Source organism: Sinohyriopsis cumingii, chromosome 9 (genome assembly GCF_028554795.1).
Source record: "Sinohyriopsis cumingii isolate HCF-2022 chromosome 9, ASM2855479v2, whole genome shotgun sequence".
NCBI classification, from domain to species: domain Eukaryota; kingdom Metazoa; phylum Mollusca; class Bivalvia; order Unionida; family Unionidae; genus Sinohyriopsis; species Sinohyriopsis cumingii.
The window spans coordinates 96947361-96962456 of record NC_142969.1 but is presented as its reverse complement, the minus strand read 5'-3'; the positions used below and the strand labels follow the sequence as shown (position 1 = coordinate 96962456).

The following is a 15096-nucleotide window of genomic DNA, read 5'->3' as shown; positions in this document are numbered from 1 at the left end:
AAAAGTGTCATCCTCAACAGATTTAATCGTACGCTAAAATAAAAGATCTACAAACAATTCACAGCCAAAACACAAAGGTCTGTTAATGATCTGCCGAAGAGTTTGTCAAATTATAATAACACTGAACACAAAACACTTGGAATGTCGCCAAACGAAGCTATTAATAATCCAATACTGGTGAATGAGAATATATGCCGAGGACACAAATTTATCGTCAGTGATCGTGTTAGAATTTATTTAGTGAAGAAAACATTCGATAAAGGATTCGATCCAAATCGGTACGAGGAAGTATTCGTTGTGGATACAATTTTATCAACAATACATGTGATGTATTAGCTAATAAATTCATAAGGAGAAGAAATTATTGGAATTATCTACGAGCAAGAGTTACAGCGGACAAATCAGGATATATTATTTATCGAGCCTGTAATAGCAAGAAAACGTAAGAGAAGTTTGGTTAAATGGAGAGGTTACGGAGACAGTTTTAACAGCTAGATACCAACTAGTGAAATCAAAACTATTTGATTATCATTAGCGATTCAATCCAGTCACTATACATATTATCGTATTTCAAAAGGACAGACTTACATTTCACTGGCCTTCACAATGATAACAAATAGCGTCTTCACGTTGTTGTTAGTGCATACTATCCCATCAGGTTAAAAATTCTTGACAAACAGAAGATAAAATTTTATTTTTGGACGACCATAACTTCTAACTGTTCACGATTCATAAATGGCTTTAATATCTCCAAAAAAATCTGATGTTCAGAGACAGAAAAAATTAAACTTTTAAATCTTTTTAGCAAGGTGATATTTTACATTATACCGCAATTTTGCTGCGATATAAAGTTGTTCGTCTTGAGGTACTATACCTGGTTCGTCAGCAAATAGATCCTCAAAGACAGGAAATAGATTCGTTTCTAGAGCAAATTTAGAGCGCAAGCACGCCGAGTGTAAAAGACTTCTTATTCTTTGAATCTTGATGTGATTTTTTTGTTTGCATTTTGCAACATCAAAATTGATGTTATAGTAAAGATCTGACAATCTTTTTGCGAACAACAAATTTGTTTGGGACATCTCTTATACGTAAGACTTTTATCTAATTTATTGTAATAAAATATCAGACGAAATAAGAAGCAATGTCAGAGCTAAAATCATAAATATTAACTTGTTAGTTGATGCTGTTAAGCTGTATATAAATAATGAAAAAGCAGGACAAACGTAATTTTATCGTTAAATACTATCCTTTTTCAGAGTTTAGCGTGTTGCTGACAGATTCTGAGGCCGAGAAACTTGAGAAATACCAAAACCTACTTTTCGATGTGATAAATACACCGTCATCAAATGGGCTCACTGTTGTCTGACAAGGAAAGATCATAGAAATATTTTGAAAATTGTCAGTAATAATAACACTTACCTGATAAACTTGCATCCCAGTTGTAATGTCATCACAAATAAATAAAGTCCTTGATAAAGTTCTCGGTGTATTTAGCATCATTCTCCGATTTCAATGTTAACCTATAACCAGCTACAGTTCTAATCCCAAACGAAGACTTTTTTTATTTTATAGATTAATCACCACTCCAAGCATATTTCCTGCATAACAGTTGTACTTGCGGTGAATGTGGAATATCTTCTACTCACTAACCGTCGGTATAAGTCCACTAGGAATAATTTCGCTCATATTATATAATAGCAAATTATATAATAGCAATTTAGTTTCTTTAATTGACATTTTCGTATCGTACTATCAGATAAATATAACGCAGTAGATATATGATACTGAAACTTGCCGATATCGCAAAAATCTTGTTCTCGACAAAAATATATCAATCCAAAAAACAATGCAACCGCATTTCCCTGTTTCTATAACAGCTGGAGATTTGATAATATATTTTCGCTAGTAAATTTCTCTGCCAAAAACTTATATCATCTGCTTCGACCAAATTAAATCCGAGCTTACCAAGCACAAGGGTCTAAAGATTATTGTACAGTTCTATGTATATTTTTCTAAACTAAACATATCTCAGGGATCCCAACAGAAAGCTGAGGATATGCTTGTCAATCAGATGCCTACGTCAGGGCAGCTTGTTGATCAGCAACGCGAGGAATTTTCCGGTCCTTATAGTACATGTAGATCTCGTATAATTCTAGCAAGGACAGATTTAATATCGCTGTCAGATGAAATATTTTCAGGAAATATGGAAAAATACATGAGTACACTGCATCTGGTTCGGGCTGGAATTTCATAAAATAACAGAAATACTGTTTCACACTATGAAATATAAGCCATTGCGAGGTAGCTCCTATGTCTAGCTCCTAACTAAAATTAAAAACTCGAAATGTTGTGTAACTATCCAGAACAGTGACAAATTATGTGTTCAGTGAGCCATACTATCGGCGTTATTTCCAGCATTAGATCGTCCTTATCGAGTATCAAATTATACTGGTCATATTAACAATCTAAACTCTAGTGGGATTGATTTTCTTTTTCTGAAAATCAATTTCCAAAATTTGAGAAACAACAAAAACTCCTGTTGTCAGAATGTATTAATGTATTTGGTGTTGATGATGAACAAAATATATATCCAAGATATATCAGCGATCGAGCATGTAAGTAGAAAGTAAATTTACTATTTTATAAACATCATTACGCGTGGATAAAAAAAATGTAACGGGCTGGTCGGAGGTAAGTAAAATAATCATAAGCAAAAGCAAATATTTCTGTTTCAAGTGCTTACATGGATATAAATCGGGACTGGTTCTCGATCGACATCTTAAATACTGATCTAATGTACAGAAGATAAATATGCCTGACGTAGACGAAAAATATTTTAATTACAAATGACTGACACAAGATAAAAATGCCTTGTATAAGACACGCAGATATCGAGTCTATTCTACTTCCAGTGCAAGGAACAGAAAATAGCCCTGACAAATCTTCGACAAGACAATTACAAGCGGTTATTTCATGCGGAGCAGCGTATAAGGTCGTCTGTGCTGCTGATAAACGTTTATCAAAATCAATAAATGTTTATCGAGGAAAGAATCTTGCTGTCTGGTTATTTAGAAACCTTATCAACAAGATTGAGTTTATCCTGATGTTATTTCTAAGACAACAAAATTAAACCACTAACAGTAAAACGTAAAATAACAAGCTGAATTCAATAAAGCAGGAATATGTTATGTTTTTTTTTTTGGGGGGGGGGGCTTTTGCCTCACGATCGAGTAAATGATCACTGCCATATAACTAGAAAGTATCGCGGTGAGCACATACAAAATGTAATTTAAAATATACCATACCGGATTTCGTTCCTGTTGTCTTTCACAATTTCAGAGGATATGAATCTCATATCATAGTTGAATCATCTGGTAATAAAGATATAATCGTCTGAAATTAATAATAACGATAAAATAACATGTATTCCAAATAACACTGAAAAGTACATGTCAGTGACACTAGGCAAGTTGAGATTTATTGTTAGTCTGCAGTTTATGGCAGCATCCTTAGATGAGCTAGTCAGATGCTGAAATAAGTCTGATAATTTAACTAAACATTTTGGTGATAAATAAAGTTATTGATACAAAAATGATTTTTTTTCCCTATGAATATCTTGATGATTGGAGTAGATTTGATGAAACAAGTTTACCTGACAAAGATAAGTTTTATTCTAGGTTAAATCTTGAGAGCGTTAGTAATAATGATTTTGCTTATGCTCGATCAATATGGGACTCGTTCGGCTGTAACAACTTCGGTGATGATCATGATTTGTATCTTATCACAGACGTACTGTTGCTCGCAGATATATTTGAAACGTTCAGAGATGTCAGGGCTAATAACTACGGACTCGACCCATCTTGGTATTATTCGGCACCCGGATTAAGCTGGGACATATTACTAAAACATAGCAAAATAAAACTGGAGTTGTTAACAGACCCTGACATGTTCAAGTTTATAGAACGTGGAATCCGATTCGGAATAAGTGTCATAATAAAAAATATGCCATGGCTAATAATAAATATTTACACGACTAAGACAAGACAGCTCCATCAAGTTGTATAGTCTGTCTTAATTCAAATGACTTGTATGGCCATTCCATGTTGGAGTTTATGCCAGTTGGTCGGTTTAGATGGATCATTGAAAAACATTTTTTTTATGAAACTTATAAAACTACACCGGATGATATTAGTTATTTTATTGATGTTCTTCTTGACTATCCTGTTGAGCTGCATCATAGGCATAATGATTATCCATTTTGTCCTGAATCAATGCTGATCGACTACAGTTTATTATCTGATGAACAAAAATCTGAAACAGGCACTTGATCATGGTCTGGTATTAAGAAAAGTTCATCGAGTGCTAAAGTTTAATCAGTCATTATGGACGAAAGGTTATATCGACATTAATACTAGCCTAAGAGCAGTTGCAGAAACTGAATTCGAAAAACAATTTCAAGCTCATGAATAACATGGTAAAACTATGGAAAATATCAGAAAGCGAATCAATACTGAAATCGTCAATGACGTACAATGTCGTAACAAACTTGGTTTCATCTGATGATTTTGTTAGTAGAAAATATTTAATGAAAACTTGGTAGCCATTCAATGAAGAAAGACAAACTTGAAGTTGAATAAGCCAGTTTATGACGGTATGGCAGTACTTGAGATATCAAAGTGGCCAATGTACAAATTTCATTACGATTTTGTTACGGGTAAGTGGCCTGATCCTGAGCTGGTATTTACAGACATTGACTCGCTAATGTACAAGATAAAATCTGATGATATTCATCAAGAATTTTACGATAACAGACAACTGTTTGATCTTTCAGATTATCAAAGACAACCAGCGCATTTCACTGCGACAATAATAAAAAAGTAATAGGAAAATTTAAGGATAAGACAAATTTTGTTCCTATCGTTGAGTTTATCGGATTGTGTAGTAAAATATATTGTCACAGCTGTCAGATAACAAAGTTAAGAAACAAGCTAAAGGAATAAAAAGAAATGTAGTCGGTAAGGTGATAGGATTCGATAACTATAAGGCTGAGCTAGACGGGTTTTCTAGTTATGTAGAGATGATGTCAATGAGATCAAATTGTCATAAAATTGAGACTGATGTTATTATAACAGTTGGTCTTTGTAACTGATGATAAAAGATACTGCTTTGATGGAATCAGTACATTTCATTAGGATATAAAATGTCTGATAGTATTGATTTTTGTAAGGTGGATATTTTTAGGTTGGTTATTACAGTACATTTTATGTGAATGTTAGGTATAGTGGAGTGCAAGGTACAAACTGCTAGCAGTTCAACTTTGCTTGAAATATAAATAAAATCGTCAGCTATTTTAAGTAAAAAGACCAGTCGTTGGTATAAAGGGGCGTATCTCAGCCATCCATATTTTGAATGACAACGATGATGATTCAATGAAAGGTCCTCCAGTTAGGTAATCGATAATGAAATCGACACTGTTACCTCAACAAAGTTGTTTTCGTATTTTGTTTAGACTAACATTGGGGGATCTGACGGGGTAATCATTAAACGATATTAAAAGAAACACGAGTACTTTGAAGAAAGTTGCATTACTGTAGTTAACATGACTTCCGATATACAAGTAGTGCTGAGATGATACTGGACTTCATTCAAGCAATACAATTATTTTTCAATTTGCTGGAGCCTGAGTAGAATAAGACACACAGTGACTATGATGTGGAGTATACCTATTCTGAGTGTTAAGCTTAATAAAAAGCAAAAAATCCACATAAAAGCACAGTGATGGTAAAATATACGTTTAATTATTTTATATTTCATATCCACTTGTCTATTCTAGAGTATCCTTCCTATTAACATTGTAGATTCTTAAACGGTGGCTAAACTGAAGAAAAAAAGTATTTTGGAAGGAAATTATCACGTTAAAACAAATAATGATGTAACAAATAATGAAGTAATCACAAATATGTTTATGTAACGCTATGCCTGCAATTTACCAAAAAAAACTAGAATAGCTGGTCTCCTTTGAATTCCTGGCAGTGCACTATAAATAATTGAGTGCTGCTAAATGTGACTAGGGAAATGGACTTGAAAGTTATTATCACTGTTCATAAAAAGAATTAAAGAAAAATATTTCAATCACTTTTGGAAAAGAATCCGAAGATAAACAGCTAATGGACTAAGGTAAGCTAACAAATCTAATTTCAAACTTAAAGGTAAGGGAAAGATGTGACAGTATTACCATACTTGTTCTTCCCAAAATGAGAATTATTGTAGGACATGAAATTTCATTGATTCTTCTTCAATATTCTTGTCCCGTCATTCTATAATCTGCCTGATTGTGCTGATATCCAAAGTGGTTAGAGCATGCGCCTCATATGCAGGAGGTCGCGAGTTCGAACCCCGACCAATTCATACAAAAGACTTATAAAAATGGAACTAGCGGCTGCCTCGCTTGGTGAACAATATTAAGAGGTTAGTTTTAGGACTGGTTGGACTGGTGTCAGTATAATATGATTGGGTGGGGCATGATACCCCAATTCTATATATCACTATAAACTGACAAGCTGCAGACATCGTTGCGTTATGACTGTAAAATTGTTAAAGCTATATTAACAAGTTTCATCTTTCTCACACACACACACACACACACACTAGTTTCGCACATAACTTTGGTTACAATAAATTCATGTGTAATCTGACAGAAAAGCGATAATTACAAACTTTATTCAGAACGATCAGCGCCAACTTGTCAAAAATGTCCAATCTCAATATAAAAAAAAGTAACTTACATCACTCATCTGATGACAATTTTGCACATCTTGACACTTTTCCAAGTACATAAACAACGTCTACTGCCTGCCTCTTGCGGAATAAATGAATATCAAACGCTCTTTTCTGTTGCATTAATCGTGATCGATTTCACTAGATAAAGGTAACATTATTGTAACAAGCACGAGGTACGACTGTATCTGTTTGAATATCAAGTGATGTTCTGTTTTCAATTATGATCTTTAACCACCGAGGTCAATGAAAGGTACCAACGTAGATAAGAATAAGAAATCTGTCAATCTTTTGCAACAACCAGTTGTGTGGGGACACGACAACTAAAACAAATCAGTTCTAGCGAGTAGGATTTGTTTATACGCACCCATTCGAGAAGGGATACAGCAACAATGTAATCTGCAAAGGGATCTCAACACTCTCGAGAATTCTTCCAGAAGTTACTTTCTTCTCCTTATTTCCAAGGAGTTCTCCACAAGGACCGTTGTCTACTGGAAGTTCTAATAACGAGCCAAGACTATAAATAATTTTCCTCTAATCCATGCGTGATCACAAAATACCACAACTTCACATTTGCATAACGACTCTACAATTGCATGGCAAACTCACAACTGCATGGTGGATTCTCCCTGTTAGATTTCCATAAAGTAGCGTCAGTATTTACCAATTACCACTCTATAACCTCGGTCAGTCGAATCACGATTATCAACCTGACTTCACCATATTAATAATCATAGCAACAAAAACGGCGTCTCTAAATAATAGAACAATCCCTTCTACATTATTGCACTGTACAAAAAATCAGTCCCTGTCACAAATATTTGATGTGAATGTACAGAATCAATCAACAACTTTAGATCTACAGTGGAACTACTTAGTTCATGCCCACTTATCCGGCTCTGACCTGAACTCGGCTAAACCACGCCATCATGAAATTTCATCAACACTGCACTCAGTGACGTTTGCCCCCAAGAAACTGACTAATTACTCGGGCCGAGGAAGATTCCCCAACACCAACTTTCCATAATCACACAATTAGTCACTAAAATCTAATGAATCCATAAAATGGAAACGTAAATACAAATGACACATACCCTAAATTTTTACAATACTATTAAACCTGTTCGGCGAACAACAGTTTGAATTATTGTTTAAAAAAAATACATAAAATCATGGGGAAGAAATCTACTAAGTACTGATTTCAACAGTTTTCCAATAGGTGAGAGACAAAGAGGTGATATATTTTTCACTAGTTTAGCAGGAAAGTTGCCAGGTTTGTCAAGAAATAATGCATATGTGTTTAAAAGTTTAGACTGTCTAGATTTGTACTCAAAGCTAGTTGTGTTACAAGTCAAGGGTTGTAATATGCTTGTCTCAAAGTCATATGCTTGTCTCAAAGATTAAGCCATGCATGTCCAAGTACATACTTTCACATGGTGAAACTGCGAATGGCTCATTAAATCAGTTATGGTTCCTTAGATAGTACAATCCTACTTGGATAACTGTGGCAATTCTAGAGCTAATAGCAATTCTAGCAGTTGTATTACAAGTTTATATGGGCTTGATGTATGCTCAAAACTAGTTGTGTTGCAAATTCAGACGGGAAAAAGTGTACTCAAAACTAGCTGTGTTACAAATTTACATGGGCTTAAAGTGTGCTCAAAACTTGTTGTGTTACAAGTTTAGATGGGCTTGATGTGTGCTGAAAACGATTTGTGTTACAAGTTTAGATGGGTAGAAATTTGCCCAAAACTACTGTTACAAGTTTAGACGGGCTTGACGTGTGCTAAAAACTAGCTGTGTTACTGTTTTAAACAGGCTCGAAGTGTGCTCAAAGCTAGTTGTGTTACAAGTTGACACGTTCTTGAAGTGTGGTCAGAACTAGTTGTGTTACAAGTTTAGACGGGGAGAAGTGTATTCAAAACTAGCCGTTTTACAAGTTAAGACGGGTAGAAGTGTGCTCAAAACTATTTGTATTATAAGTTTAGACGGGTTCAATGTTTGCTCACAAATATTAGCGCTACAAAATAACATTCAGACGGATAAAAGTGTCCATTTCAAGTTTGAATTCATGACTCTTTTGCTGATCTAACCATAGCCGAATGCAATTATCAAACCTTCCTATATATATATATATCTGCCAACAGCGTTGATTCTTTTCCTTCCTTGCCAAGGTGGAATAAAACTTTATTAACCCAGTTTATTGGCATCCCCTTTTAAATGTATAGTCATATTTACCTGGCGAACAATGATCTTTTTGCCCCCAAAAAATTCAATTAATGTGCAATGGATTCCTAAAAATTTCATAACCGGAACGGTAGCCATCTTGACAATCATTTTGTTCGTAGCGAAAGCTTAGTTGTCATGCCTTCCAAATAAAGACCTTCTAAAAAGGTATCAAAAACTGATAGAAGAAATAAACAAATGTATCCATAAGATATTTCCGTTTAGTAAATGCAAATGCATGAATGCCTATCACCTGAACTGAAGTGGTGTCTTGCTTATTTTGTTCGTTTACCGGTCAGCGGTGTTTGCTGTAGTAAGTAACAACACCTTTTGGAAAAGAACAGAAACGCCGTAATAATGAGAAAAGCAGTCGATAATTCAAACCCACAAAATAATCCTGCTTTGGAAATCAAAAGCAGAAATATAAAGCTGGATAGGATAATTCAATGTTTTCTGACAAATTTTAGCTCAAAAATATTTATTTGTAGAAACAGAGGGGGAAAAAGCTCATCGAATTAAGTTTTTCAATAAGGTTATCAAGGAAATCAATTTTTGACCGTAAATGCACTGTATATAATAAAAACTCTCCCTCTGTACGTGTGTGTGTGTTTGTGTGTGTGTGTGCGTGCGTATGTGTGTATGTGTGATTTAATTATAAGATAACCTGCAAATGCACTGTCGTTAAATTATTATTATTATTATTAGTAATAGTAGTAGTAGTAGTGCTGATGCTGATGTTGCTATTGTTGCGATGGACCAAGCAAATTGCAATGGACCTAATGAAGTGGTTGACGTGAGCTGCGTTTAACTAAAATGCACGAAAGAAGCGCTGCCCTAAATACAATATGCGTGAAGACATGCATTACACTAGGAAATATTTCGCAACTTTAAGCTCAAATTACTCAGAAACTATTATCTTAGTTTTACAAAGATGTATCAACTTTATAACGAGGAACTTGTCCTTAAAATGTCACGAATTTGAATATAATATAATAAATTTATTTTGTGCCAATGTGCTAGAGATATATATGCCTATATATAATGAATTTGAATAATGGATACATATTATTAAAAAGAGACACGTACTAAAGCAAATTTATTTGAGTAGAAAATTCAGAACATTCTCTGATAAATGCCAAGTGCACTAGTCAAGGACGCAATTAAAGCTCTGTTGTGTATAACAATATCCTAAGTGTCGTGAATTTCTAAGGTCACTGTATGTTCTTGGTCTGCGATGCAGATTTTACTTCCATTAGAGAGCAGTTCGGTCCAGACATATTCACACACTCTAACTGCGGAAACTGTATATTTCCCATGATGCATCCTGATCATTCTGGCTTATCTACAATGATAGGGGCGCGGGGTAGCTTGTGCCGAATTCCAAAAATATACTTAGGAGATGCATTTCTGGAGATGTTGATGACCTGTAAAATACAACAGATGTAACAGAATTAGAGACAATATGGCCATATATGTCATGGTGATTGTTACATCCGTGAGAAGATCATTAAATAAATAGGTGGCTTAAAATTCTACGATTTGTTCTTATAAAATATGTATCCTTTATTTTAACTACAAACACGTCTTCCCTTGTTAGTGATACATATTGGAAACCCAAATTTGGCATGTGAGGAATCTAATCAACATATCTACCCTTCTAACGTGAACATAGTCCATATCTAGTGAGTATCCTAGGTCTGAAAATTGAACATTTTGTAATGGCTGGCTGGTTGGTGTTACTTTATACACAGTAATGACCTTATTATGCCTATTAGTCATTTAACACATTAATACATTAATGTCCGTATCATGCTGAGGACGCGTTTAACATTTAAATGGTCGTATCACGCCAAGGACACATTTAACACATTAATACATTAATGGCCGTATCATGCGGAGGACGCGTTTAACATTTGAATGGTCATATCACGCCAAGGACACGTTTAACACATTAATACATTAATGTCCGTATCATGCCGAGGACGCGTTTAACATTTAAATGGTCGTATCACGCCAAGGACACATTTAACACATTAATACATTAATGGCCGTATTATGCCGAGGACACGTTTAACATTTGAATATTCATATCACGCCAAGGACACATTTAACACATTAATACATTAATGTCCGTATCATGTCAGGGACGCTTTTAACATTTGAATGGTCATATCACGCCAAGGACACATTTAACACATGAATTGCTTGATCATGACGAGGAAGGTTTTAACACATTAATGGCCGAATCATTCAACGTGACTATAACAATGACATGCCAAGGTAACCGGCACAGGCTGTCCTAATTAATCCATGACTTAACTTTTGGAATACGAGTCCGATGGAAATGACATAGTATATTTATCTAGAAAGTCACATTTATTTCTGTTGCATCCAAAAATCTTCAAGACCTTGGTTATTAAATAAGATGTACGTGATTTTGCCATTGAAGCAGAGAAAAATCTACAAAGCCTGTTGAGGACTGACAAAATATTCAACTGTTTTAAGTCTTATTTCTAATTAAGCATAACTATTATTCACTTGTGATTCACTGATGCAGTCTGCTCCAAACAAGCACATACGATTGATTACACGAAACTTGCCTTCTGAAGTGCAGGCCTTAAGCGGTTTTTGTATGTGGGATTTCCCACTTCTAATGAGATTTAATTAGTTGCAGAACAAAAAAAAAGTAAGCAACAGTTGGTTAAGGATTGATCACATCAGAGTTTCTCACAGTTGTCTTTCATTGGTCCACTTCTTTTCAATAATTTGTTCAGAGTGATGTTTTCATCGGTATAGATTGATACAGCTATGTACAATGGCTACTTACCATGGCATCTATTTGTATCGCCATACTTTTCAAAGATGTATCAACATTGATGTCTTTCTTCACAAATGCACCTTTTTGCGATGGTTTTACTACAGGAGTTTACGGTTTCATCGTTTGATTAAAGTGGAGCGCTAACACAATTCCAAGGTACAAGCATAATTGTTCTTATTTATATTTATGAAACAATGATGTAAATATGTTAGATGTGCGGCGTACAACCAAGAACATATGAAATATAAACATTTTTTCTTCCCATCTAAAAGTAATAACATTTATGTAAAGTGGACTTCAAGGTACAGCTTACAGCTCCCATAGAAGATGCACGAAAATCACAATGAAACCACTAACCTACAATATACATTGTTTTTGATGCATCCAATGATACATGTAGCTGTTTTCCTCATATCACCTGTTGTATCTAAGCTTGTATTAATGAAAACTACTTTCAGAAATTTAAAAAGATCTTCCACACTAACTTGAATAATATAATTCCGTTAATTTCTCTGTCTATGCGAACAGCATGAATTCGATTTATTCTTGAATGCTGAAGCCCCTTACGACGTTAAAATTTCCACCATTTACGAAAAGCGTTTTCTCAGCACGGTTGCGCGTGTTCTAACTTCACCATGGTTACTCTTCAGTTAGTTCTCTTACATCTTTTTTCAGGTTTAAACATCTTTATCAATGTCTAATACCATATTTATATAAAACAAAGTTATTAACAATTTCACACATTCCCCTGATATTGTTTACAATTTTGTATTTTCAACAAGAATGATCTTATCTTAACATAACATTTATTAGAAAAATATGACTTTATAGTTGACAAGAATTTCCTAGATTTAACGCACCCACCACATCTTTCTAAAAATTAAGTTCTCAGAGATTTATTCTTTAATTTGTTCACCAAATGTCTTTGCTTTCTATAATTTTATTATGCTTTGCGCAATCAGTGGCGAGTGTATTTGGTAAATATTTTACGCTTAACATATATAGCTTTTCTTAATTACCTGTTCATATAAGGTAATGTTTTCCTTCTTGGTTTGTACGTTTTATTGACTATTGTTTGTCTGTAACATTTACCAGATTTTTTTTCTCCAAGCTGCTTAGTATTTTGTAAATCATTCACAAAGTCATTTGCATCAAAATCTTTGGAATTTCTGTAAGATTGTTTTATTCTGGTTGCAAAATGCACAGGGTCTCTTTGCTCAGTAAAAATCATATGAAAATCCAGTCGACAGATTCAAGGTAGTCTTACACTAATATTTGTTTCTTTGTAAGAATGTAATCAACACAAGATACATTACAACCATTCTTAAAACCTGAAGGTTCTCTGATTAAGCATGCAAAATTCAATGCATCATAAATGCCACTTAGAAGTATGTTGAGTTTTTAGATTGCATCTGTTGAATTACACAGCGGTGATTGGGTATTTTGTTGTTGTTGTTGTTGAGTTTAATTATAATTATAGTTTCGTGCGCACGATTGTGCATTTGCCACTTTTTTCTGACTGCACCGCAGCCTGCTAGTTGTTCCTGGGGAAGGGAATGGTGCCACCTCCCCCAGGCTTTTATGGATTCAAGGAACCCTGATAGTTTGGCCTCAATCTGTGGGTCCATAAAGGTCCCTTACAGTTGAATGGTTGGCTGTCATTAGTGGGAAGGAGAGGTCGGGAACGGTCCTGCTCGCTTTACATCGCTGGTTTCTTGTTACATTTGCCTGGTGTTTCTTGCGATTATTTTTCCGATTTTTTTCTTCTTCTTCTTCAAAATGTTCTAAAAAGGGGGGCGTTCTATGCTATTTATAGAGGTTCTTAGTAGAAATGATGTATGAAGAGAGATTTTCAAGGTTATTATGGTATTACTAGTCGAGGTGTTTAGGGTAGTGCTTCCTACGTTATGTTATTTATAAGTTTTTAGATATTGCCTCTTTAAGTTATTTATTTATTAATGTTTTTAGAGACTGAATGTTATTTATACTTTATTTAGCAAGAGACCAGAGTCCTAGCCGATTACACGGTTCCTTAAGGACATCTAGGATCGGAGTCCTAGCTGATTGCTCGGTTCGATAAGGACATCTAGGACATCCAATTTTGCGGTTTCCTTAGTTTTTTATATGTGCTTCGTAAGTGAATTATTTATTAATACTTTTATAAAATTGAATGATATGTTATGGGTTTTAATGTGGTGTCTTCTAAATTCATTTAGCTAGTTACTGGGTCTTTTGGTTTTATGGGGATAGTAATTATATTTTGTTCTTAAGTCCTGCTGAGTCTATTAATTTATTTATATTTTTATATGCTGATTGTTTATTTTTTTTAGAGTCCATAAGTAACTCTGTGTATGTGCGTGGTGATCCAATCTCTTTTTGGTTTTTGATAAATATTTTCCGAGCGGGTTGATATTTTGGACATGTATTGAATACGTGGTGTAGATCTTCGGTGGTGTGGCAGTTAAAGCAGTTAATGGTTGCTGGTTTAAACCTTCCAAAACTGCTTGCTAGTTTAGTTTTTCCAGTTATTATCCTGTTTATGGTTTTCTGTTCTAAATAGGTACCCTTAGGTAGCTGTATGTTCCTATCTACGATTTTTCGGGTTCCATGGTGCTTTTTACCTTTTGTGGAGGAGTTCCAAAAATATTGCCAATTTTGGTCTATATATGTTTGTGCGAAGCTTAGTGCTCCTGTAGAGTTATAGTTAAGCTAGATAGAGTTTTGATCTCCTAGTTTCGTTTGTGCAACTTTGTCTGCTGTTTCGTTGCCAGAGATTCCAATGTGCGACGGTATCCACATGAGCTCGAATAATTGATGTGCTGTGGTGATATAGTCGATTAATTGGCATGCTCTGTCGAGGAATTGTTCCCTAGAGTGTGTATTGCGATTTTGGATCGATTTGATAACGCTTAGGGAATCGCTTATAATGACTGCTTTAGGTATTTGGTTGTCTTTGATCCATTGTAGTGATTCAAGTATAGCCCAGAATTCAGTGGTGTAAATGGAGTAATAGTCAGATAATCTGGATCCCGTTTGTATATTGAATTCAGGGATGACTATTGCTGCTGCCGTTCTTGGTGGGTTGTTTGTTTTTGATCCATCGGTATATATTTAAAAATAGTCCGGGTATTTTTGGTTGATTTCGTTTACAGTACAGGTTTTAGTAAGTTTTCTTGTCCTTCTTTATTGTCTAATTTGGTAGCTTCAATGTTAATCCTTGGTGGTTTTTGAAACCATGGTGATTTGTTCTGGTCTGTATTGCTTGTTATCTGTTT

General features: G+C 34.7%; 1 protein-coding gene across 1 annotated transcript in view; it reads right to left on the bottom strand.

Annotated features, from left to right (window-relative positions):
• Window positions 1-10086: 10086 nt before the first annotated feature.
• LOC149792294 (ciliary microtubule associated protein 1A-like) overlaps window positions 10087-15096 on the bottom strand; it is a 38237-nt gene continuing 33227 nt past the window's right edge. The window contains exon 5 of the mRNA XM_089970857.1: window positions 10087-10427. Within this exon, the coding sequence (XP_089826983.1) occupies window positions 10332-10427 (96 nt within the window). The 3' untranslated portion in view covers window positions 10087-10331. The remainder of the gene's footprint in view (window positions 10428-15096) is intronic.